Here is a 26,998-nt window from a genome sequence, read left to right as displayed (position 1 = left end):
ATAAAAATAATCTTTAGTGACAGCCCTACTTACATCATTAACATTTTTTTTTTGTTTAACCATAAGAATAACAAAACGTGGTGAGGTTAATTTTTAAGTAAAGAAAAAAACATGCCAAATGAGTAAGAAAAGTAAAATTAAAGCAAAATATATAATCTGAAAACATCTTAATATATCACACAATGATGATTCTCAAGTAAATTTATCTTAATATTAGATAGAAATATAGATATTTTAGTACAATAGAAACTGAAAAAAATAAATAAAAAATCATTCCAGAAAATCAACTGTTCATATTTTTTCAATACTTTAGCAGCCTAATTAACTTCACTACATATGCATTTCAGTCATCAAATTACATTTTAGTTACTCTCATTTCTAATATTCCATTTCTGGTTTAAGATTCCAAATTTCCAAAGTAAAAACAGTTTTACAATGTCACAGCATGATAACTGAAGTACACCCTCACATTAGAACACTCTCCCAAAGGCACACCTACACATGCTCACATGCACACCAACACGCTGACAGGGATGGCACAGTGACAAGCCCCTCAAGAGACACTGGTGGCATGCAGTCTGACAACATCACACTGACCTTAATATAAGGATGATAACCTTGCTAACAAGACCAGCATACCGGTTTTGTGCATATGTTGCATTTTGGATACTGAAGTGCTGGTAAAAAGCAATTCACCAGCACCAAACCAGCAAGAACCAGCTTGAAATTCATCAGGGAAAAAGGACCAAATCCTTCGAAGAATCCACATATGAAATCATCACATCAAAGCAAAATTGTAATTAAAGTTGTAAATGGTGTAAATATTTCATAAAGTCTGTCAAGAACGTCAGTGTGAGCTTGGAAGTTATTATTAATAAATATTGTGCTCACAACAGGCTTAACACAGTACCCATTGGATAAACTGACTCAAGGGCATGCAGCAAACACAACATAGTTTGCGTTGAAAGAAATGAGGCTAATTAGCAGAGAAGGTGGTGAAATGAGATTGAGAAAAGGAGTGAATAAAATAAGGAATTAGAGGAGACCAGGATAATTGGAGGGTGGGGAGAGGAGGGGGCTTTTCCCATAGGCACAGTCATGTAGAGGTGCTCGCTTTTGTTTACTCATGTCTGCCATAGACATCTGTTCACTCAGTGCCGCCTCTCCTGCAAGTCAATGTCACGGAGAGAGCAGTACAAAACGCTCCTGAATTATTAACCAATGCCACGCTCACCAAGATGCTCTTCAAACCACTGAGTTTAGTGGGGATTCGGATCATTTATATTCTCATTCGTACATGTACTGAAGGGTAAAGCCTCTGCATAGTAAGTGAGTATGTGATTTTTTGGAGTCAATGATCTGATCGTCTCGTTCCGCTGTTTCCTATCCAGTCATTGTTCAAGATACTGTGCAACTAGGCAAAAAATTCAACAAAGGCAACTAGAGGTAAATCACATGTAGCTCTTGTTTTTGTTACACGAAACACTGGACTTCAGTGTTCTTTCATCTTCATAGGTACATTACTGATGGGTCTGTGATTGACTTACTAGTGCAAACCCAATTAACAAATCACAAAGTGAGCCTCAGCTATCAGATTGGAATCCCCTGGATGACAAAGCTGACAGTGGTGTGAAAAAGTATTTCATGATATTCCCCTTTGGAGAACTATTGTTATGGATGGCATGACAATGGAGTAGGGGATCTTTACAAAAACGGCAGGGTCAAACACCAGCTAACAACAATGTCACAGGACAAGACGAAAGAGTAATCCAATAAACAGGCGATGGTCATGGCAGGCAGCAAATGATCAGACATCAGGGTACAATCCAAAGTCAAAAAACACAAAGACAAGGCAAGGAAGCATGGAAATGCTTAGAAATGTCCGCTAGCAGCTAAACAAGACTTAACAAAGAGTGGGTACGAGTGTCAAGCTTAAATATGGTGAGTTCAAGTCATGTCGGATAGATCCTATTCACAAGTTGCACATGAATGTCACCACAAAGTCGTTATTACGAGTGGGAAACTCGAAATTTTCTTAAAAAAAAAAAAAACTAACATTTAATACTGCACAAAGTGAACCTGAGTAAAGACACACTGCATTATTTTAGGCACACTGTCTCATTTTAGTGCATTTTATTAAAATTTTGCTCTTTAATTAAAAAAATACTTACGTAAACCTAAAAAGCAAAAAAGGTGCTTGAGACTTTTTATCTCACAATTCAGACTTTTTCCTCACAGTTCTGAGTTATCAGCTCACAACTCCGACAAGAAAACTTGGAATTGAGATTTACATGTGCAATTGTAAGAAAAAAAGTCAGACTTATGAGTTATTATTTTTTTAACCGTGGCTGGAAGAAAAAACAAGAAAAATAAATAAATAAATAATACTGCCTCCAAGCTTTTGAATGGTGTAGTGCATAATGTTACCAAGTTGTTTTATTTTAGATAAATGCTGATCTTTGGATCTTTCTATTCATCAAAGAATCCTGAAAAAAGTACTCAAATGTTTTAAATATCGCTAATCATAATAATCAGCATATTAGAATGATTTCTGAAGGATCATGTGTCACTGAAAAATGATGATCACAGGAATAAATTTCATTTTAAAATACATTCAAATACAAAGCAGTTATTTTAAATACTAAACATATTTCACAATATTACTGCCTTTGCTGTATTTTGTATTTTTGGATTAAATAAATGCAGGCTTTGTATGCAGAAGAGAAAAACTTTCGACTAGTTGTGTAAACTCTCTAAATAAATTCTGTGAAAAAACACAGAATTGTGAAATACAAGCCCTTTGCACACAGTAATACCAGTAAATTGCCATAAATTTACCGGAATGACTTCACTGGTAAATACAAAAATGCGCTGTTCTCACAGATAATGTTGTTCTGTCATTTTACCAGTAAAGCACCATTCACACATCAGTTTCAAAATACCATTATTAACCAGAAATGACCTCTAAACAGCCACGCCTCCCGGGGTTATGTTTGTAAACATGAATTAGTATATGCAGCCAGTGTTTTGTTGATGTTTTCATTTTAGCGTTCACAAAATGCTGCTTTTGGCCCAGCTGACATCGTATTAGACGACATCAAACTGAACTACACAGCAAAGAGTAAATGCATCATCTGTGTCAGAATATCATGGTTGGCCCAGAGTAGACGTCTTACATCAGCACATTCAGAGTCCATACGTGCTCATATTGGTAATCTTGTTCTGTGTTCACACAACGCACATTACCCATAATACAACTTCTCATACCAATAAATTGGCAAAACAAATTTACTTTACTTTATTTTTACACATGATCTCTTAACGGTAGTATACTGGTAATTTACCAGTAAAGACTGTATGTGTGAAAGGGACTATAATTTCAGATTGTGAAACTGTAAACTAGGAAGGAACTGTGAGAAAAAGTATAAATTGTGAGATACAAAGTCGCAATTACCTTTTTATTTTTCATCCTGTGGCAAAACTGAGTTTCCATATAAATTGAATCTAAGTAGGTAATATCTTTACCCAAACTGCTTTGCAGAACTGTTTAACTCAGTCAGACTGCTTAGTGTTCAGCTACACTCATCAGGTCCTTCCGCATCGTCTCTATTAAATTCAAGTCAGCACTTTCACTAGGCCACTCCGAAGTGTTCATTTTGATTCTTCTGAGCATTTCAGACGTGGACCTGATTCTGTGTTTTGGATCATTGTCCTGCTGCATCACGCAATTAGGCTTCAGCTCATGCACAGATGGCCGGACAATCTCTTTAAGAAGTGTCTGGAATGCTGCAGGTCCACCAGGTCATACAGCAGCAAAACATACCTATACCATCACTCTGCTGCAGTACGACATTGTTACAGTAGAATCGTGTACTCACTTTACACCAGAACTGTATCTCCAAAAAAGTTCCATAATTAGTTTTTCAAAGGGCTAATATGGCTAATTCTAATACTGGTAATTATAATAATGAATTAGAAACTTTGTTCCTTGTATTTTCTCAGGTGCCCATTGTTTAATATAAAATTGTATTACTGGGGTAATTCTGATTGATGACATTACAAAATACAAGTGAGGGAAAAAAGATTTCAGCAGTTATCAATACAATAGAGAACTGTGTGTGTGTGTCTGCATTAAAAGCTGTAAGGGATCGAGGCGAGAACAGACGTTGCTATGGAAACCTCAAGAAAAGGAAATGTGCTGGCTATGCAGTAAATTTCACATGAGGTTAAAATCTAGATTTGCTATTAATCTAAAAATATTATATCAATCATAAAATGACTTGATTTTTTCTAAAGAAATTCATGAAAGCACTTTAATGTATTGTGTACTTTTTTTAACATAATTAGGACAGTTAAAAGATTGTGATTAATAGACACAAGTACGTCACAGTATCACACTAGTTTATTTTTTAACCCAGTGCTAAAATAATTTGAGTTCTGGGCTGTACTCCAACATCCACCTACTGCAACCTGTGACTCCTGCTAGCGCACCACAGAACATGTCATGAGATTTGGGTCAGATCCATTTAGTGAGTCAGCACCTTTTACTTCAACACTGGGAGTACAGCAGGAGCCGGAAATTTAGTGAAAAATTTTTCTCTCTGAAAAATGACATCCGACAGAAATGCAACATGCTTATATAAGGTTTAATACAAAATTTCAGACTCTAACTAATTAAATAGATTCTGGGTTATGTTCAGTTTAGTCTCAGGTGAACATATGGACGACCGAGAGAATATATACTGAGTTTTTCAAGACATTCTGGGACATTCTCCTGAGCTCCGAGTGGACAAAACAGTGGACAAATTGTGCATAGTGGCACAGCACACTTTCTTATTTGAAACTGTCTCCTAATCTAATTAAGACTAAGATTAAGATTTCCTGACTGATGCTAAATGAGCTCTGGCAGGTCGCCCAGGTATTCAACTGCTCTGTATTCAAGGCTATGCCAAATGTTACCATTTGTACACTATAAATAATGACTGTATAGATTTTTTACAACTTATGCTTGTAATTTTTAAGTAAGTAATGCTATCATATTGAAATAAATAAACGTGATATAGTACACTGAACAAATTGTTATCAATTTTATAATTCTGCAAAACTAGAAGTGACACATCTCCATTTTAAATATCATATCCTAATACAATAAACTCTCTGCCAGAATGACTAGGTGGTCGCTAGGTTAAATGATAAAGAGTGCTTATGACATTTATCAGTTTTTAGAGATGATTTTAGTGTTTTGCCATAAAAATACACGGCATATCACCAACACATACAATAAGACTTACTTCAAAGCATATATATATATATACACACCCACTCCCTGGTTAATTTTTCACCCTATTGTGCCACTTAAGGAAATGTATAAAAACAAGGTACAGATCCGGCCCGTTCTGTACTGAAACAAAACACACTATGAGACCTATGGGAGAGACACTCATGCACATTACGTCTCTCTTTCTCGCTGTTGCCTCCTGGTCATGATTGCTTCTCTGTAAGGAGATTAAGATGGCATGCGTCAATCCAGGATTTGGAGAGAAAGAGACAAATGCAAACTCGTCCTGTCCAGTGGACAACACTGCTGATACAGACTAGAGTTTCACACGTCCTCAACAACCCGCAACTACAAAACAAAGACCATTTTTTTTGTGTTTTTCCGGCAGACGAACATTATTGCTTTCAATTGTTCTAATCAATCTTGTTTTCTATTTAAATATCTAATCATGCATAAAACAAGATGACAAGCAAAATTAAATTAGACATTGGGAACTGGTTTCTTTAAGAAAAAAAAAAAAAAAACCTTAATCTCTAAAGTTTACTTTTTTCATTCCTCCTTGTGTTTTTGTTACATTTTTTAACCAACTGTGGTATGAAAAATAAAAGTAATTAAACATGAACTTTGAAAATGCCATTTGGGGTATAAAAATAAACTCTGAAAACAATTATTTTTATTTTATAGAACTTGAATTGGAAAACCTTATTTAAAGATGTTTTGATATTTCTACTGGAAACCATGGAAAACAAATAAATTAATTAATTAATTAATGCGATTTAGTTTTCTTATTCTAAGTGTCTAGTAAAGCAAACTGGCCATCCGGGTACTTTCCCGAAAAATATACACTACGAAAAGAAAACCACTCACACAAAATACAAACCCCACACCTGTTCTATATTTAGAGATCATTTGAGAAACAGCTGAGTTTTGTAATCCTGACAATTGGAAAAGGATTATGTTCATAACACTGCTCAGCACAATTCCATCACTTTCACCAATGATTGTGCAACCCGTCACGTGGAGGTTACATCTCAGGACAATTTTACTTTTGACACAGGCAAAACATCCAGTATAGGCAGAGCACTCTTTACCCCAGTAGTGGTGTGAACACACACAGTGTATTGTCTATGGTACATAAAAGCAATGATGCATAGCAGCTCAAGCTCACATGGATTACAGCTGAAAGCAACAGATGGCACTCTCCTCGAATGGCACTCTCATGTCTACCTCATCATCACTCCCTCACACACACAAACGCATTAACACACAAGACGTTTTACCTTTTTCTTGGGTGGCATGCCCACTTGCTCGCGTTTCTTTTCGTTTCTCCACGATTAACAGCTTAAGTAGTGGTCAATTTTATGCTCTCAGAGCCGAGATTGACCAGCGACTGAGAAATATCCATGTACTATCCCCTTTAATCTGTTCCGTCCCAGGACAGCCAGCCAACTTTGTCAGATGAGCCCTAAGCAGGTTTTACGGCATGTTTTGCGTGTGGTGAAAATCATAAAGTCGGGAGCCTCGCGTTTCTCTGAAAGTTGTCGCAAACAATGAGGACCGAAAGTCTCTCCATGAGTGGATACACGAGCAATGTGAGCAGCTCTTGCTGTGAGTGGAGTTTGCCACACTACTCCTCCACCCTCCCCCGCTCGGAAGGGCTTTATTCCACAGCGTGGCATCTGTTGCTCCAAGCACGAGCTGCAAACCTGTGCGATTAGCAAAACCTGTATTCGGTATATGGTGTATATATCAGGACATCACACAGGCATAATGTTTTCATGTAGAGATAATGTTCTCTCAAGTTGGTTTTCTACATGTTTTACTATATTATTGATGACATTTTATGTCTTAGAGAATCACATGATTCATGAGTAAATGATTCAATGACTTACTCAAAAAGAAAGCAGCTGGATTTGAGGTAGCATACTAGAATGCAACTCTTTTTACTTATGACACTATTACAGAAACAGTAAGTAAGCTATTCTGACTTGAGCCCATTCATGAATGAATCGGTTGAGTAAATGAGTCAATGACTCAATTATAAAAACAGCGGAAGAATTCAAAATAGCATACTAGAATTACTACTCTTATTATTTATGACACTATTACAGAAACTGGAAGTTATTCCGACTTGAGCCCATTCTTGAATGAATCGGTTAAATAAATGAGTCAGATGATGACAGCTGAGGTTGAAACAGCAAACTAGAATACTACTCTTATTATATATTACAGAAATTGTAAGTAGCTGTTCTGACTTGAGCCAATTCCTGAATGAATCGTTCGTGTAAATGATTCAGTGACTTACTCATAAATACAGCGGCTGAATTCAAAATAACATACTGGAATACTACTCTTATTATTTACAACACTGTTACAGAAAAACTAAGAAAGCTATTCTGACTTCAACCCAATCCTGAATGAATCAGCTGAGTGAATGATTCAGTGACTCACTCATAAAGACAGTGGGTGAATTCAAAATAGCATACTAGAATACCACTCTTATTATTTACGACACTGTTACAGAAAAACTATGAAAGCTATTCCTACTTCAGCCCAATCCTAAGTGAATCAGTTGAGCGAATGATTCAGTGACTCACTCATAAACACAGCGGCTGAATTCAGAATAGCATAATAGCATTATTTATGACACTAAATACAGAAATAGTAAGCTATTCTGACTTTAGCCCATTCCTAAATTAATCTGTTGAGTAAATGACTCTCTCATAGACAGCAGCTGAATTCAAAATAGCATACTAGAATACCACTCTTATTATTTAGAATACTACTCTTATTATTTAGAATACTACTCTTATTATTTAGAATACTACTCTTATTATTTATAACACTATTACAGAAATAGTAAGTTATTCTGACTCAAGCACATTCTGAATTAATCTGCTGAGCAAATGATTCACTGACTCACTCATTTGACAGTCACTTGTCACCACCTATTGGCGAAATGCTGGCAGTATTTGCTCTGCATTGCTCTGTACTGTTGTATCAGCATATTATCAGCGTTATATCTCAGAACACCACTTAACCAATGAGATTTGACAGAACTAACTGTTTATGGTACAACAGTCACAAAATATTTTTAAAATCAGACATTTTCAGATCAGACAGCATAGGCTGGAGAACATGCAAATTATTAACTTAACAAAAACATGACAGAAAATTGGACATTTTAAATGCATAAACAACAGCAGGAGTATGATTCACCAGCCTCACACATGGAGCAAACACAGGGCCAAATATTATAATAGCATTAGCTATATTACCAATTGAAAGGACAAACAGCTTTTGATATCAAAAACAAAAGTTATTTGGTTAGCTGCATTTAATTAGTGGCATTTAGCATTGTTTTTCCCTGTTGATCATAGCAGACAGGAGATACTGTAGACTTCTACTGTTAATATACACTCAACTATAATTACTACAGACTAACACTGTAACCCACTAAAGACCACTACATCTTTCTAGATGACCTATATATGGCACTAATCAGATGACAGAGTATTAAAGGTGTACACCTGAGAGTGAGCGATTGTGATCCTATGAGAGAGACAGAGAGATAGAGAGAGAGAGAAAGAGAGAGAGATATTTTTGTTTTATGTGGATTTCTCTTTAAATTTGATTTGAAAGTACAGAAGTCTGAGTAAAAACACTAGATAGTAAAATCCAGTACCTATATATAGGCAACGGTTTATGCAATAGATTATGCAATCACGCAAGAGTTTGCTTTGAATTTCAGTGCACTTTTAAATTACATATTCTGAGCTCAGAATACTTACAAGGTGTGCACTTGATTTTAAGTAAACCATGTATTGACCTAACTACATGAAACATGGCACACATTGCAGCATGAATTTGTTACACAGAAAATGACATAGATTGATTAGCAAAATTGAATTAGTTTATTTGTGTGATTTTTTCCGCAATCCCTATTACAATATAAGGCCTTGTAATTGTTCACTTCACACTATTCCTTAGCCAATGTGTAATAATTCTTAATTCAATCTCTTATTTCAGCATGTGACAGATGCTATAAAATTGTCAAATGCAGAAAGAATGGGAAGGCACTAACATAGACCTTGCAGGAAAAAGTGAGAAAGCAGAAACATAAATACAAGACACCAAAAACTGTCCCTCCAGTTATTGTTCTTTTGGCATAGACAGTATATTTGGCTCATCCTGAATAGTTTGGGATAGTATTTTTAAAATAAATTGAGCTTGTTTGTCTTCCGTTTAGATGCATATTTATCAAATATATTTGGTGCAAAACTTAAATAACCCACAAATAATGCTGTCTGTCAAAAGAATTGTCTTTTGATTTGAATTTGGTTCATACAAATTAATCTTAAACGCAGCTCAGTGAAAATAAGCAAATCATGTTTGCTTTCATTTCTTTAGACTGCTATGGCCTTAACAGTCTAAAAATCCCAATACTCTCATTTTCTCAGTATGAACAATACAATCTTTTTTAAAAAAAATATTTCTCACTTTTAAATGTCATCAACCCACACAAACACACAAGCAGTCGTGATTCCATGAGAACACAGATGCACTTACTAAATTACTAGGTGACAAATCTTAGCGTGAGACACTTTTTACGTCAGCCACACTAACGGAATAGGATTTCTGTGAAGCATCCGTTGACCATAAAAATGTCTGCTATTGTCCAAGTATAGATAGCCTAGACATTGCTAATACATATTATTTTATAGACCTGCACATTTTATGAACATACATCAATTTTTACACACAAACAGATATTTATGCTCATGAGAATGAACATGCACTAATATGCATGTGAAAACACATGCAGTTGGATTACGCTTTTCAAACACACACACACACACACACAGACACACACACAGTGAATCTATAAGCTTCTTACAGAGGGGTGTGTATAGTGTAAAGCCATGCTCAGTAATACACTGCTCAGAAGGGCACAACTAGGCAGACACGCACTGCTGGAGTTCCGGCCTCAGCACCTCTCTCCTCTGGTCCATTCAACCACACACACACACATACATCCAGCTGGAAGACAAACATCTGTCTGACCTTACAATCACACCAGAAATGATCAGCCTTTCAGTGGGAGACTGCAAATTTAACTCCACTGCTCCTTAGTTCTTAAAGTGACAGTTCATACAAAAATAAAAATGTATGTTGTCTTTTGAAATAAAAATTCAAATGTCATTATTTACTCACCCTTACATCTAATTATCTTTAATTATTAAGTCTTTAACATTAAACTGTTTCCATACAATGAAAGTCAATGGGGTCAAAAACGGATAAAATAAATAAATAAATAAATAAATAAAAGTCTTATTTTAGGTGAATCATATGAACTTTCTAAGTTATTCTATTTGGTTATTGCTAACTTCTTGCTAATTTCTGAATTTACTCTAATACCAACCTGAACATTTGCCATTTTTTGTACCTAAAAATATGGGATATCTGTTTGTCTGCTTACAATACTCCAGAAGAGCTTAATTTGTGTTTCTGGGAGGGTTTATTTTTTTTTCTCAGTAATCCTTGTTCTTAACAGCATTCAGGTCACTCATTATGCCTGTTTGAAATGCGTCCTGGCATGAAAGCATCTTTCCCTGCACATCTGTTTGAATATGGCATTATAACTCCAACTTGCAGGGTCTTCAGGGACTATGGAGCAATTTTTAGTCTGGCTGAACTGCGTTTTGTGCTGTTTCAAACCCCAAACCACTTTTGCAAGACCACTGTGCTAATAATGTCAAACTACATGACATCACGCGTAACGGCTAATGTTGTAGCACACGATATTCTGCCATCTTTAAATGCTAATGATGACTTTTTTAAACAAGTCATATCATTCGAATCACAATCTGGCCCTCACAACTACTGCTGTCAGTAGAGCGCTTTGTGAAACCTAAAGTTCATCCAAAGCCAATTGTCCTAATGAAATCCATGTGCTTTAAATGACAATTTAGCTAGACACACACATACATTTTGTACCTCAGGGTTTACAGTTTTAGTTTCAGACAGTACTCACCCAAGAGACGTTTTTATTCTTAAGAGTTCTAGGCATTTCGGACAAGGAGAATCAGCGACTGATGCCCTCAAGTTCCAAGATTACCTCTGAGATCTGTGGCCCATTAGCGCTGATGTCTGGTCCCACTGAAGTTAGACTTTGATATGATACACAGTGGCCATCAGCCACCAACTACATGATGTGTTCAGCAACTGGCATGACCAGGACATGACGAAAAACACAAAGTTTGGTCGTCTTGTCTCTATCATTTTCTTCCTCCTCAGCCTCTCTGACGGGCAATGCATTAAAATACTGCATGAATATGCAACGTAACATCTGGATCAAGCTCCGCCCCATAGTGCTGGAGGCAGGAACTCAAGAGCGGCCAATCCTGCCCACCCAACAGCTGGGAGAGGAGATTTAAAATGGTAGAAAGAATAAGGTGGAGCACAGGGCATGTCCTGCCCAGTGTTGTCAGACAGATTGTATGTCTCTCTAAAACAGGATGAGCAATGCTCATAATCCTCCAACACTGTTCAAACACTATCCGTCTTGCCTCTGGAATAGGTCAAAGCATCGAATGCTGCAAAAAAGCATGCTTTCATAACCATCAACTAACACTAACCTTCTCTCTGATAGAAGAACAGTGTGTTCAATAGATTGTACAGTTGTTTAAACAACATACCAATTGTTCAGCTGATAAAATGTTTTTTTTCCACCAGGCAAAAACAGATTTGAAAGTTGTGCTTTGCGAAAATTACGCCTGTATTACCCTTTTTCAAAATCTGTAATGGTTTTACTAATTATAATGGGACTTGTATTGGTTTTAATGGAAGCTGTAATCGACTCTATCTAATCGTTTCTACTGGTAATTTGTCACCTTCAATTGGTGGCTTGTTAAAATAACTAAATTTTAAAGGAATATGTCCCAAAACACACTACAGAAAACCATTTTAATGGTTTTAATGGTTAGAAGTTGATGTTTTGTAAAGTTTGTTGTGGAAACCATTAGAATTTCTGTGATGGTTTCTATTTTAGCAGGGACATAAACTAGGGCTGTAATGTATGCTTTATGTATGAACACCATGTATAGAACCTGCCGAAGGAACTTCAGGTCTTGATGTTGTTTAGGGCCCCCAAAATGGTAAACCCACCCCTGCTAAAGACTTCAGAAAAAATTTCTCATTTTTAGATTTTATCGCGTTTTATTGTAGTAAGTTACTACAAGGAAACGTCACTAGTTAACACTTCTGTCATTTTTGTTGTAGAATTTATAATAATAAATAAATAAATAAATAAATAAATAAATAACACATACATCAGTATAAGAAAATGTTAAGTTGGTTTGATTTCACATGGCAGTTTAAAGTGGAAAATACTGTTAAACGTATAAGGTTCCAGATCCTTAAATATTCAAACAAGGAGGCTAATTGTTAACTATTAGTTGCAGTTGTGTTATCAACCAACTTTACACTTAATTCAGAACCTCTTCAGCTTCACCATTCATGTGACACATGATTCCTCACATAAAACAATAAAATGTTCACTGCTCCAAAGCGTTATAAAAAACATAGGCCTGTTACGAAAGTGTTGAGTGTTGACATAAATCAAAACTTAAAAAAAAAATAAATAAATAAATACACTCGGAGTGAGGAAAGCTGGCTTATCAAACAAAATAGAATGGGTTTGCTCAACCTTTTCATTTATATAATGTGGTGTATTTGAATGCCAGAAATTGGCATTAACAGAGGCATGTCCTTCATCTGCTGCCATCCTGTCTCCAGTACCCTGGCAGGATCATGACAGAGAGGGGTGATCTGCCATTAGCCACTGCCAATGGCCAGACAAACACTTAATATAATTCAAGTTCACTCAAGTTCAATATCTGCCAAAGAGAAACAAGAATTGAACGTTGTATTGGAAGTACATTAAAGTCGAAGCTGAACTAAGCCATGTTTCCAACCCTTCCGCTCATATTAAATCCTTAATACTTTATCTTGTCAGGTTAAGCTGCTAAGTGATAGCATTTCCATATAATGATTTTGTTCATGAAACAATTACTGATTGTCAGTTTTTTCCCTCACAATATCATACTGATTTGAACCACATCTTAAAAAAAAAAAAAAAAAAAACATATAAAAACAAATAAACCTACAACTCGGTAGGTATATCCTTTGTTCAAGTTCAAAAGTGCCACCACTGAGTCAGAGAGTCTTTGTCAAGACAAGTAGTAAATTTGTCTGCAAGAAATGTCCTGTAAGCCTGTATGAAATCTAAATTGTGACTCTTACACAAATACTCCACTATAATCCATGTTAGGGGATTAGATACACAACAGAAACCAAGAACACATGGCAGGGAATTGGAATAGGCCGCACCTCCCAAGTGCACTTCAGAGGCTTAACAAAGTTGAATCCATCCAACACATCAATATCACACAAAACTCCCACACTGCCCTTCTCTACTCTGCAGACAAAAATAGATTTTGGAGTTTGCTGGAAAAAAGCAACTCACATAATCCTTCTTGTCTTGTTTTCTAATACAAATATAAAAACATTTTTAAGTAATAACAAAATCACATTTTTAACTTGTATGTCAGAGCAGAACAGGACATCCAATGCTAATTTTTACAGCATACTACTACCATACTTGTATTGCTGCAGTACACTGTAAAAAATAAAAGACACAAGAGTCAGCTTAAAATAATTTGTTACCCTGCTGCCTTAAAATTTTAAGTTCAGTCAACTAAAATAAGTTTAGTCAACTTGAAATGTTAAGCTGTACTAAGTAACAACTTAGATATTTGTGTTTGCTAAACTTAACAGATGGGTAAGTAACCCAGCTGCTTTAAAATTTTAAGTTGATTCAACTCAAATATCTAAGTTGTCACTTAGTATAATTCAACATTTAAAGTTGAATAAACTTTTTTTGAGTTGACTGAACTTAAAATTTTAAGGCAGCCAGGTTACAATTATTTTAAGCTGACTTAACAAATTGTTTTTTACAGTGTATACAGTACACCGTGTGCATTTTTTGTATGCAAATTAGCGCTCTTTTCGATTAATCGCTATTAATCGCATCCAAAATAAAAGTCTTTGTTTACATAAAATGTGTCCGTACTGTGTATTTACTATGTATAAATAAAGACACACACAGTATATATTTAGAAAACATTTACGTGAATTTACATGCATGTATTTATATTCATATATTTTTCTTAAATATGTACATGTATGTGTGTGTATTTATATATACATAACAAATATACACAGTACGCACACATTATTATTATGCAAACAAAAACTTGATTATGCCTTTGAGAGGACTAAAATGCATCCCACAATGCAATGGACCTTTTTCAGTATGTCCTAAGTGTTTACACAAAACTGGATTTAAATGCAACAGGCTGTATGTATTTAGTATATATACAGTATATTAGTCATATTTTGTAATATATAGCATTCAATTCTAAACATATGATAAAAAAGTAACATTATTTTTATCATCATAAAATAGAGACGTCAAATAAATGACGTCAATACAAGGAAAGTCGATTCAGATTTACATTTGCTCTACAAAGAAGAAGAGGAAAAGTTTGCAAAGACATTTTTTTCATTGAAAGAACGTGAATCTATGGTTTTACACAATAAAAAAGTAAATAGTAATTAATTTAATGTTGACTCCACAACAAGGTATCTATGAAATTGGCACCAATGAAGGAGATGTTAATATCTTATGCAGTGTTGGAATATAAGTCGCACGGTGTAACTACTTGGTTTGACTACTCGTAGCGTAAGACATTGATCGTCTTGAGTCTTGACTGTGCCGAAAATACCGACAGCACATTTCTGAGGATTTGGAAACATCTGACGCAGCGGTTACAGTAAGAGATGGCGCTTTCATTTTATAATTCCTTTCTGTGCACTTCGAGTTCTGCTGCCTGACAGTGCATACGGTCTGAGGCACGATAAGCCTATTTACTACCTGTTTGCTTTGACAGCTTTGGAGCTCAGTGTGCTTCTGTGTGACTGTGATCCCCTTCCGCCTGCTCTGGGGGGATTTAGGTAAGGCATTCATCATGACACACAGTGACTCACGCGTCTCTCATTCGGTTCTTTACACACACTCTCATTCACTTTCTCTCCATGCGGCAGTCCAGGTGGCAGTAAAAACGTGGCTTATAATAGCAGCGAGTGTATTTTTAGACCTTTTACGTTCGAGTCGAGTTCCCGCTGAAACGTGCTCGTACGTCAAATGTTATGAATGATGACGTACTCGAAGAGATACTGTGGACGTAATGGTGGCGTTTGTAGTAGTAGGTGGATTGTGGGATGCTTTCAGCTCTGACCTCTTCACTCATTGCTACTGAGGGAACAGGTTGCCATTTTGAAACCAGTCCAGAATGCAAAAACAGTTTGGACATTATTAATGACATCTCACCCCATGTCTTTAGTATTATGAAAGGTAACTCACAAAAACACTAAGTGAAAACTTTAAGGATGACAATACGTAACATTACTTCACATCCAAGTTCTACTTTAAGTGAATTTTGTGACCCTCACTCAAAATTGTGTTTATACGTTAACAGGTTTTCTACCAAGAGCGTCCTGCCAGTGAAAAATCCTGTTAAGCGTGCTGCGGTTACTCACATAGGTGGACTGTTCTCTCCGCCAGTGTCCCAGACCACAGCAATACATCAAGAGAACATCCAGGGGGGTCGTGATGATGGTGCAGCCAAGAAGAGAGTCTAAATCACTCTTTCTGTGACACACAGCCTCTGGATCCCTTTCCGTAAGGGACTGCCATCACATCAGTCTGATGAGAGACACAGCAGCATCTTCAGCAGCAGCAGCAGGTAAGTGTCTCCGTTCCACACAGCCTCCGGTCCAGCCCATAGGTTTACAGAGCGCATAAAAAGCGGACATTCCTCCACAAAGGGTGAAGAATGCGATGCAGTCAGTCAAAGTGAGTGATTCACATCCTTCTGATGCTCGAGACCAACAGGCTCACAGTCCGCTGGCTCCAGGTGTGTGTGCGATTTATTTGTTCGGCTCTTCCCTCGTTGAGTTCCTCTCCTTATTTATTTACGCCAGCCCGCGCCCTCCCCAGACAAAAACCCCCCACCCCTCCCACCGCACCCCTTTTTTTCAAAGACAGACACAGGCTCGGAGTTTAAAATTGATACACGGTGTAAATGTCATTTTCCTGCCTGACTTTCTCTGCGTCAGCTTGGCCCCGCCCACCCCGGCCAATCAGAATGCAGATGCGAGCCGCGTCTGGGTTGCCTTGTCTCCAGTCCACACAGGCAGAGGAGGCTGGAGTCCACCGTCTGCCGTCTCTCCTCCCCGGTTTCTGCTGTTTTCTACCTCCACGGCTCCTCCCTGCGTCCCTCCCCTGTGGATTCAGGCTCTTTCTGTCTCTTTTTCCCTCTGTGTCGTCAGGGATGCTCCTGATTACCTGTGTTATCCCCTGGTGTCCTTTCTGTTGCTGTAGTTTGCCGTTTCCTCTCGCTCCCTGTTGCTACACCGCATGCTAGAGCACTTAGTGGAGTAATGCAGGAGAATCACAGGCTGAATTCAAATGCACTTTCCTTCATGGAATCTCAGCCCCATTTCTGTATCACAGGCTTTATCAGTCAGTCCACTCCTCTTCTTTATCTATATACTGTATCTGAGTGTCTGTCCTTGCTGTCTCCTCTCCCTCTGTTGTCCCCTGCTGAGGAGGCGAGCAAGAGCTCATGCAATTTCATTTGCAGCATCTGTTCACACGCTGACTGTCAAGTTTAAACGGAATGAATTAAAATTAAGCTCTATTCTGAAATCCGTGGGAGGCACACTGAGGCGAACTATTCAGTCACACTCAGATATGGGTTTTTAACGTCTCCTTTCGAGGGAATAAATCACGCCTCATTGGTTACATGAGAATAATGCTGAGCTGAGAAAATAGGCTTGAAATAAGCATTAGAGAAAGAAAGCTATCATATTCAGAGGTTTCCCCTTGAATGCTTATGCTTGAGATTTTAGAAAAAAGCTGAGATGTCATCACATATCTCAACATCTTGGTCATAACATTTAAAAAAATGTTTGGACGTTTAATAGAAATCGAGTAAAAAACTTATTTGGTTAGCTATACAGCAAAAATATATATATATATAAATAAATAACAGGACAATTCATGCTATTTTAATGCAAAATGCTGTATATGAATATGTATATGAGCCATATTACACTCATAGCTGTGTGATATGGCTGTATATCAGCACGGCTGATACAGTGTGATTTTGCGTTTATAGAACATTTTGACAGCACAAGGGTGTAAATACATAAGAAACAACATTGGAGTATTTTTAAAAACCTCCTTTGTGCAGACCTACTTCCTTCCATTATGGATTCAAATCTAAAGTTGACAGTTTAACAGCCAAACTCAAGCCTCCTTTACGAATTTCAAAAACGTCACTGTAGAACTAGTAACGAAGCAACTTGAGTTGCTTCATTGAAAGCCCATTGTATGACTGCTTTATTTAAAGCTCACGTCATTATGTATATTCAAGTATTACGAGAGATGGACTAAGCGTAAAAAATGTGATTACCTGCATTTGATACAGCATTTGTTCTTTAGCTCAATCTCATATTCACAATACAACATTAGTTAGAGTGTCCGCTGAGAAGCGCAATATCTTTGTCGTACTATCATTTGTTAACAGGGATTTCCGATGACAGCGATGCTCAGTGTTGAGATTTTGCCCTCAGCCAAAGGTATTTGCTCTGGAACAAATAATAGATTAATGAGACCAAAGACTACCCATTAGATTTACCCAAATCAAATTATATCTCATTAACCACTATAGAGACATCAGAGCCAGCGGCAAATTCCAGAAGATCTAAAACTACATTCTATGTCATGAAAACAGTATTATTTATAAAATTATAGTGAATTTGGTCATCCGCCATGACGCTTGCGGTGAGAAATAACGCAAGCACAGTGATACGAACGGTGAAAGTTCGGATGGAGTTCTGTTATCACTAGCATATTGCACTCCTCTTAGCCAATCAGATTTGAGGACCAGAAAGAACTGTTGTATAAATATGAATAATACAATTTGATTATTTAAAAATATATCATGTATTTTTAAGTTAATTATTAATGAAATATTCATATTTTTTATTGTTGCATTTAATTAAATGTAAAAATATTTGAACTGACCTATCAGATAACTATTTCAGTATGAGCTCTGTCACACCTCACACTGCTATTGCTCTCAGTGTTACAGACACATTACATGGTATTTGACATCAGTACGTATGATAGATGGAATTACAGCATGCAGCAATATAAGATTTCATTTATCATCATGGAACATCATGGAAATTCAAAAGCTTCTCTGTGTCTCATAATATGGATCAAAGTTGAATCAGAGTATTATAGGTCGGGCTTTTTATGAAAAGCAATCAGTTTTTACATTATCAGAACATGTCCTGGTATAAGATTAACTCGCATTACCTCAAGTCAATATCAACTGTAGCTGGGCTCACATGCTGAAATGAAATCCAACAATAAATGTATGCACTATCAGATGGTGTGAACAAACTGTTATATATTTTACAAATTTGAAAACATGACAACTGGCACAATGAATTAAAATGTAGATTAATTAAAAAATGCATGAATTATGATGCATAGAAAAACAACAAAACAGAAAGCCTTAAAACATGTAATAATATTAACACATACAGCATTTACACGACCAATCAAATGTTTGGAATAATTAAGATTTTTAAATGTTTTTAAAGAAAGTCTCTTATTCTCACCAAGGCTGAATTTATTTGATAAAAATACCATAAAATTAGCATATTAGAATGATTTCTGAAGGATCAAGTGACACTGAAGCCTGGAGTAATGGCTGCTGAATATTTAGATTTACCATCAAAGAAGTAAATTACATTTCATTAAAATAGAACAATTGTCACAATATTATTATTTTTGCTCAAATAAATGCAGTCTTCGTGAGTTTAAGAGACTTCTTTCAAAAACATTATTCTTAATTATTACAAACTTTTGACTAGTATTATACCAAAACATTTTTGAATAAATATTAATAGAATGACTAAACAAAAATTCAGATGTCTGTGTATAGTTTTGTCCACCTGTAAAATAAAAATAAAAATCAAGAAACATACACATTTATTTTGAACCCCAAAACGTATTTACAGATTTCTTCCCATAATGCCCTCAGAACATCCTTCCTCTGTTGAGCAGTTTTAATTTAGTCATAAAGACAAAGTAAATGAAAGATACCACAATGAAAATGTTCTTTAGTATGTACAGCACAGGCGTAACGTAACCGAAAACCGCCAACAGGCAAATACGCAACACCAAGAAAGGCAAATCTTGGGAGAGGACACTTGAAGAAGCCAGCAAAGGACTGTCTGGAGTTATAGCAACACGTAGAGTGGACAGATAAGCCAGTATGTACACAGGAAACACCCACGCTGAGTAATACACCAATTCCAACCCGCCCACCCTCAGCATTTCCACAGTGTCAAACCAAAACATGAAGGTGGCCACAAAGAGGTCATGTCGAGGTTCTCGATTCCAGACAAAGCGAAACGGACCTGAGTGAGAGGAATGAGAGGAGTAGAGATATGCCGTGGTGCTGTTGCGAGAGGCGACTCCATCATCTGTGTCTCTCCAACGTCCCGATAGTGTCCCATTCTTGACCGGCGACCTTGGAGATGCGTTGCCGTCCCGTCCGTTAGCCTGCAGCTGTCCGGACACTGATGTCACCTGCTCCAAGTGAGTCAACACCGGACCCCGCGTCTCAAAATCCCACTCTAATCCGCTTGCTTTTTAAAAAGAGGATAGAAATAGAGCACAACTTAGACAGACAGATCATTTAATTGGTGGAATTTATCGGCTGCTATCTCTTACCCCGTCCTGTCAGGCAAAGAGGACGAATTTTCTCCACTATGTCCACACAAATGAGGGAGAACAAGACCAGAGAGACGGGGAGCTCAGTGAAGCGGTCGTACTTAACGTCAGCGTCAACCTGAACCTGCACAACCATAAATAGGCCAGAGGGTTGCTGAGAGAACATAGAGTCAGGAGCAAAAAGCCTTTTATTGTCCTCAAGAGAACTCGGAGGTGAAAGACTGAAAATGGAAGCAGTTTTGGATGTATCACCAAAAACAAACTACACTGTTCATTTAAAACAGGCCCAGTGTGAAGATTGAACAACCATGAGAACTCTTTGAAACTGGTAATGCATTGACAGTTAATGTACATCTGAAGACTACGGACCTTGTGATTTTAACCAGAGACTTAAGTTGGCTATAATACAGATCTATTCACATTCCACAGTCTACAATACCCCATCTCTGGGTTAATAGTAAATCTGCTGTTCTCCAGTGAGTTACTGAGTACCTCAGAGAGGATCTGTTTATGAAAAGTTTTTTATTACAGTTTCTGTAACTGTACGTTTTATCACAGTTTTATTCATTCTGAAAGTAAGACTACAAATTACAAGTATATGGTGTTTATGTACATGGATACACAAGGTTCTAAAAGAGATTTTTAGAGTTTTTCATTAAAAATTCCAAAAAAAAGTTCCAAATTATTCTCTAGGTGTCAGGAAAACAACAATATACTTATATTTTAATCAACCCAATGAAATCAATATGTTGATTCTCAGAACTTACAACTTAATATTAACGATATTTTTAATCTTCACAAAAATAGAGCAACTGGAAAACCCTCTACAGTCTTGAAAATCTACTTGTTTTCCTTTTATTTATTTTTTTTTTTTTTATAAAAACTTGACCCTCCAACACTTGCACTCTCTATTCTATTTATTTTTTATCTACTTGTTTTATTTTTATTTGTTTATTAAAAATAAAACTTGACCCTCTAAATTTGCACTCTCTATTCTATATCATCTACTTGCTTTAAAAAAAAATATAAAAAACAAACGTGACCTCCATTTCTATTTTGTTTTTCTTTTTATTTTTTAATAAAAACAACTTGAACCTCTGTTCTATTTCTGTTTTATCTGTTTTTTTCTTTTTATTTATTTATAAAAAAACTTGATTCTCTAACAATTGTACTCTCTATTCTATTTCTATTTTTATCTACTTGTTTTATCTTTATTTGTTTTTATTAAAATTAAAACTTGACCCTCTAACATTTGCACTTTCTATTCTATATTATCTACTTGCTTTTTGAAAAAAAATATTAAAAAACAAATGTGACCTCTATTTCTATTTCTGTTCTGTTTGTTTCTTTTTATTTATTTATAAAAAAAAACTCTATTCTCTAACAATTGTACTCTCTATTCTATTTCTATTTTATCTACTTTGTTTTGTGTTTTTGTTTTATTTATAAAAAGAAAAAAACAAATTTACCCTTTAACATTTGCACTCTATTCTATTTCTATTCTACTACTTGTTTTCTTATTTATTTATTTATTTATTAAAAAACTTGACCCTTAAACACTTGCATTCTATTCTATTTCTATTTTACCTACTTGTTTTCTTTTTATTTATCAAAAAACTTGACCCTCCAACACTTTGCACTTTATTTTTTTCTATTTTATCTACTTACAAAATGACCTTCTAACACTTGCACTCTCTAATCTATTTCTATTATCTACTAGTTTTCTTCTTTATTTATAAAAAGAAAAACAACTTTACCGTCTAACACTTGCACTCTCTTCTATTTCTATTCTACTACTTGTTTTCTTTTTTGTTTATTTATAAAAAAACTTGACCTTTGAACACTTGGACTATCTATCCTATTTCTAGTCTACTTATTTTCTTTTTATTTAAAACCTAACACGCATATTCTTTTTCGATTTTTTTTATTTGTTTTTTATATTTTTTTTTTAAAAATGATCCTCATTCTCTATTCATTTTTATTATATCCCCCGAAGAACCTTTCAGTAAACATTTTTTGTTAGTGTGAAGAAAATGTTAAAAAACCTAAAGAATCTTTTATGCAATGGAGAAGTTCCATGGGTGGTAAAGCTTCCTTCTTGATAGTAATATGGATTTTAATAAATCAACAAATGCTCAGTCATATAGTAGTTTCCTAGTAAGACAGAATGATGCATTACCTTTGAGCTGGCTATGATGATAGCAAAGCATGGTAAAGTGCTGAGGACCACATATGCAAGTGTAACAGGTCTCCTGTTCAAAAGAAATAAAGTTGTTTTCATTGAGGAACATGATTAGCATCACAAACAGTTCAGAAATTAAGAGCATAATTTCATAATTTTCATTCTGTAATTAAACTGTAATGCAGCTCTTTATAGTGAGTTGATTATTAAATTTCTAAACATTTCATTACTGACATGCTAATTAATCTGAAAGTATTTCAGTATTTTCCAAATTGTTCTTCCATAGTTATTCGTTTTTTTAAAAGTTAATGTTACACCACAGAACTATTTACAGTTAACCAGTAAACACAAGAGGTAATTCTGCAGTTTCACTAATATGACAATTTAAACTTTAAATTTTGAATGATAAGAGTTCATGGATCAACTACCCTTATAAAACAGTGGCAGCAAAAAACATGATTTAGTTCTCACCAGTTGGTCACTTCTGAGAAGCGCTGTGTCTTGAGGATGAAGTACTTCAAAGGAACCCACACAAACAGGGTGGCAAGCGCCACATAGGCCACAAAGGCCGCTACCACCAGCCAATAGGCAGTGGCACTAGACTTCACAAAACGAATGAGAGAAGCAAAGCGTTCCATTACTACAAACACAGGAATACAGAGACATGCGAACTGCAGAAGCTCATAAAGGATAAGTTTGACAGTCTTCCCAGAGAGCATCTTGACAGAGTTTTTAGTAAATCCCTTTACGAGTGAGTCGTCACTGAATGCATCCAGCGCATCTCTCACAGCACTGGCTGACTGACTGAGCGATCTGGACTCTGTACACTGCCGCTGCTTACACTGCATTCTTACAGGTGCAGTTTTATTGCAACAGTAATGAAGCAGTCACAATTCTCTTTTTATGGAGTTACAGCAGCAAAATGTGCCATTCCAGTAGCAAACTGAAACAAAACAGTCATAATGACATGTACTGCATGTCGGCACATCAAGAGCATGAATTAATGGTGTTTTTAGCACAAAAATGTAAGTCATTTTAGCTTTCATGCCTAATAGTATTTTGATGAGACTTGTAATGTGCATTGCAAAAAGAGGGAAAAAAAAGCTTTACTTTGTGTCTGGTGTTAATAATTTGCTTTTTAAACAAGACAAAATAAGGCGTAGAGAAAAACAGAACAAAATAGAAGAAACAGTGCTGTAAATATAAAGCAAGTCTGACCATGAACAAACTAATTCAGGTAACAACAGTTTTAAAAATCAAGTGTGTGTAAACTTTTGAACAGGGTCATTCATTTATTATTTTCTCTTGTAGACTATATGTAAATATCTTTTATGTGAAGTATCTTATTCAGGTCAGTAATAAATAAAAAATAACATGCATTTTGTATTCCCTCTTATTTTGGTAAAATAATTAACATTTTGCAGATTCTGCAAGGTGTATGTAAACTTTTGATTCAACTATATATATAGAGTAGATTATTTGAGAGAGAAAAGAGAGAAGAAGAGGAGGAAGGAAAAAATAGGGAAAGAAAGGAAATGAAGAAACAAAGAAAATACTATTATATAAAAAAATAATTCCAATAATAAGAATGTAATTACGTAAATGAATAGATTATAAAAGGAGAGGGGAGAAAGAAAAAACATCGTTTTTTTTTTTTTTTTTTTTTTTTTTTTTTTAATAATTGTATTTATTTATTTATTTATTTTATTTTTAATCTGTATCTTTATATTTTAGTAACACTCCCTTACAACTATACATTTACTAAATTAACATACTTGTGTGTGTGTGTTTTCCCAACAAATTGCAAGATGTACATTCAGAAGTTGGGAGCCAGTATGATTTTTTAATTTTTGAAGTCGTCTCACATGATCCTTCAAATGCATTCTAATATGCTGATTTGATATTATTATTACATAGATATTATTATCAATGCTGAAAACTTTTTTTTTTTGTGAAAAATAAAAGAAACGCTTTTATTTAAAATTGAATTTTGACAATTCAGTTTGAAAATTGAATTGACAATGAATTTTGAAAATTGACAATGTAAAAACTCATCTTTGATTAATTTAATGCATCCTTGCATTTTTTTTGTTATTATTTTGAAAAAAATATATATTTTTTTAATAAATCTATTATTTATTATTCAATCTGTTTTATTTTGCTGTTGTTATTAATATTAACAAATTGCCAAGTCTGTTTAGTCTTGTTAAATTTGCACACATGCAGCATCAAATTTATTAACATTTTTATAGTGAAACTACTTATGCTATACACTAACGGCAAGGAATGTTGTAAACAGACCAGAGGGTTCAAACTTTCTCACTACAAGTAAAGAGTTTTGATCGATACGCCATCAATATTCCAATTTAAAACTGGACTCACACTACGGGAGTTTTAGACAGATTTATCCCCAGTTTTCCCCTCCTAAGAAACTGAGAAAAGAATCTTGTCAAGGACCTTGGTCATTCCAATTACGATTAACATCAAACATGTTTGATATTTAGTATTTTAAATCAGGATGACCACAGCTATGATTACATTAGTATTTCCACAATAGCCAATGTGTGAACACAAAACAAGCTGCTGTACAGGTCTGTTGGATAGTGGAGATAGAGGAAACCGCTTGTGGAAGTATTGCAATAACACGACTGTCTATACAATGTGTTAAAAACAGCCGTAAGGACAAAGAGAAGTGCTGGGGTAAAATCACCTCATTCTTGAATGTAGCAGGTGAGCATAGCAAGCTGCTAGCATGCCATCAAACATGTAAACATTAGCTGCTGAAACTTCAATGACGTTCTGCTGCGTGAGATCACGTGATCAATCGACCATATTGGCGGCACTGAACGTAAACAATGCTACTAAACCGAACGAAACTCACATATTTTGCTGATTATTGCTGCTGAGAATGCTCAATTATTGTCATGTTTTGGGCTGTACTAATTGGGCGGACCAGGAAAAACATTTGGAGTACTATAGACTGCCAAAAGGGCAAGAATCTTGACAACATTAGTTTTTGTTCTTCTTTCTGGTCGGGTAGGTGAAATATTAGACTAATATCTTAAATAAATCCTGCTTGTATGTATCTTTCCCACATATTAACTTTGGCTAGTCAAAATGTTGCGCTCTTTCCTGCTTTTTTCCTTAGGGGCCATTCAAACGCGAGACACAGCGCTCAGGAATGTTTTTTTTTTTTTTTAAAGTGCAGCGTAGAACGCGAGGGTCTCGAGACGCGCTTTTGAGATGTGACAGATTCAGTGACAGAGATATTTCTGGGATATTTTTATATGGAACATGTTGTGATAATCGCTTAAGGAAAGGTTATATATTTAAGGGTATCCGAACACAGCCACTATGAGCGCCTCCTCCGCCATGTTCCCTGGTGAAAAAAAACAGCATATGCTGGTAGCTATGTTTTGATGCTGGTTTAAGCTGGTCCTTTGCTGGTCTATGCTGGTTCTTAGCTGGTTTATGCTGGTTCTTGACCAGCAACATGACCAGCATAAACCAGCTAAAGACCAGCTTAAACCAGCATCAAAACATACCTAACCAGCATCCTAAGATCAAAATATAGCTACCAGCATATGCTGGTTTTTTCACCAGGGTTGCCGTCAAATAAAACCGTTGTCATGCCAGTTTGCTACTGTAAACAGAACGCAACGCTTGCCCCGCCTCCGAATTCTTCTGATTGGTCCACTGCTTTGGAACTGATATTGATGAGCGGCGCTGCGTGTAAAAGTTGAAACTTGACACGTCGTCTAAAAAAAATGCAGCGCTCATGTGAGAGGCATTGCAAAACAACGTTTTCAGTAGTACATTATCAGTGCAATCCATGCTGTTGTTTACATCCGAGTATCGCCAGTATGGCCGCGCATCCGGGTAACTGACCAAAACGTGACATAAGTGCAAACCCTCGATTACAGGGGTCACCAAACTTGAACCTGGAGGGCCGGTGTCCTGCAGAGTTTAGCTGCAACTTGCCTCAACACACCTGCCTGGAAGTTTCAAGTATACCTATTAAGACCAGGCCCGGATTGGCTAATCGGGAGGACCGGGAGAATTCCCGGTGGGCTGGTCCGTTTTTTGGCCGCGAGGGCCGGTGTCCCTAACTGCCTGCACTCACAGCAGTCGCACTTTTTATTTATTTATTTATTTTATCTATTTTTTACCATAGCCTTACTCTTTTTATTCATTATTTTACCGCAGCTCCATGAGCAGAATGCAGCCTGCAGGTTAATGATCATTCGTCTCCCCCGACAGCGGCACCTTGCTCAAAAGCAAAATCAGTTGTTAAGAGATACGCGAGAGATGAAAAATGGATAATTAAAAAGCGCAAAGGTGGCGCTGAAAAGGCCAGAATTAAAAAAAAAGAAACATCTAGAAACTGACGTGGCTAAAACCAACTCTGTCCATCACACAAGTAGCCTGTGAGAGAAGTTTTTCAGTTGTGAAATTTGTAAAAAACAGGCTCAGAAGCACTTTAACCCAGAAGAACCTTGAGGCATTCATGCTCATGTGCACTGGGAAAGAAATTCTCATGTCTTTGGACAATGACACTGTGATAAACAAAGTTGCAGAGATCAGTACACTGCTCAGG

At 36.1% G+C, this 26,998-nt stretch overlaps 1 protein-coding gene across 1 annotated transcript; it reads right to left on the bottom strand.

Annotated features, from left to right (window-relative positions):
- Window positions 1–18,309: 18,309 nt before the first annotated feature.
- On the bottom strand, window positions 18,310–23,208 carry tmem236 (transmembrane protein 236). The gene is made up of 4 exons (XM_051124915.1): window positions 22,873–23,208; window positions 22,399–22,471; window positions 20,220–20,343; window positions 18,310–20,134 (listed from the first exon to the last, which is right to left on the bottom strand). The coding sequence occupies exons 1-4, from the start codon at window positions 23,118–23,120 to the stop codon at window positions 19,521–19,523; spliced, it is 1,059 nt and encodes a 352-aa protein (XP_050980872.1). The 5' UTR covers window positions 23,121–23,208; the 3' UTR covers window positions 18,310–19,520.
- Window positions 23,209–26,998: the final 3,790 nt, after the last annotated feature.

This window comes from Labeo rohita, chromosome 2, assembly GCF_022985175.1.
Source record: "Labeo rohita strain BAU-BD-2019 chromosome 2, IGBB_LRoh.1.0, whole genome shotgun sequence".
In the NCBI taxonomy this organism is placed as follows: domain Eukaryota; kingdom Metazoa; phylum Chordata; class Actinopteri; order Cypriniformes; family Cyprinidae; genus Labeo; species Labeo rohita.
This window is presented reverse-complemented; position numbering and strand designations above follow the sequence as displayed.

Coding starts and splice junctions, on each gene's coding strand:
- tmem236 (XM_051124915.1), bottom strand. CDS start 23,120: ATGCTCTCTGGGAAGACTGTCAAACTTATCCTTTATGAGCTTCTGCAG. Junction 22,472..22,872: donor TTCTCAGAAGTGACCAACTG/GTGAGAACTAAA, acceptor TCTTTTGAACAG/GAGACCTGTTACACTTGCAT. Junction 20,135..20,219: donor TCTTTGCCTGACAGGACGGG/GTAAGAGATAGC, acceptor CTTTTTAAAAAG/CAAGCGGATTAGAGTGGGAT.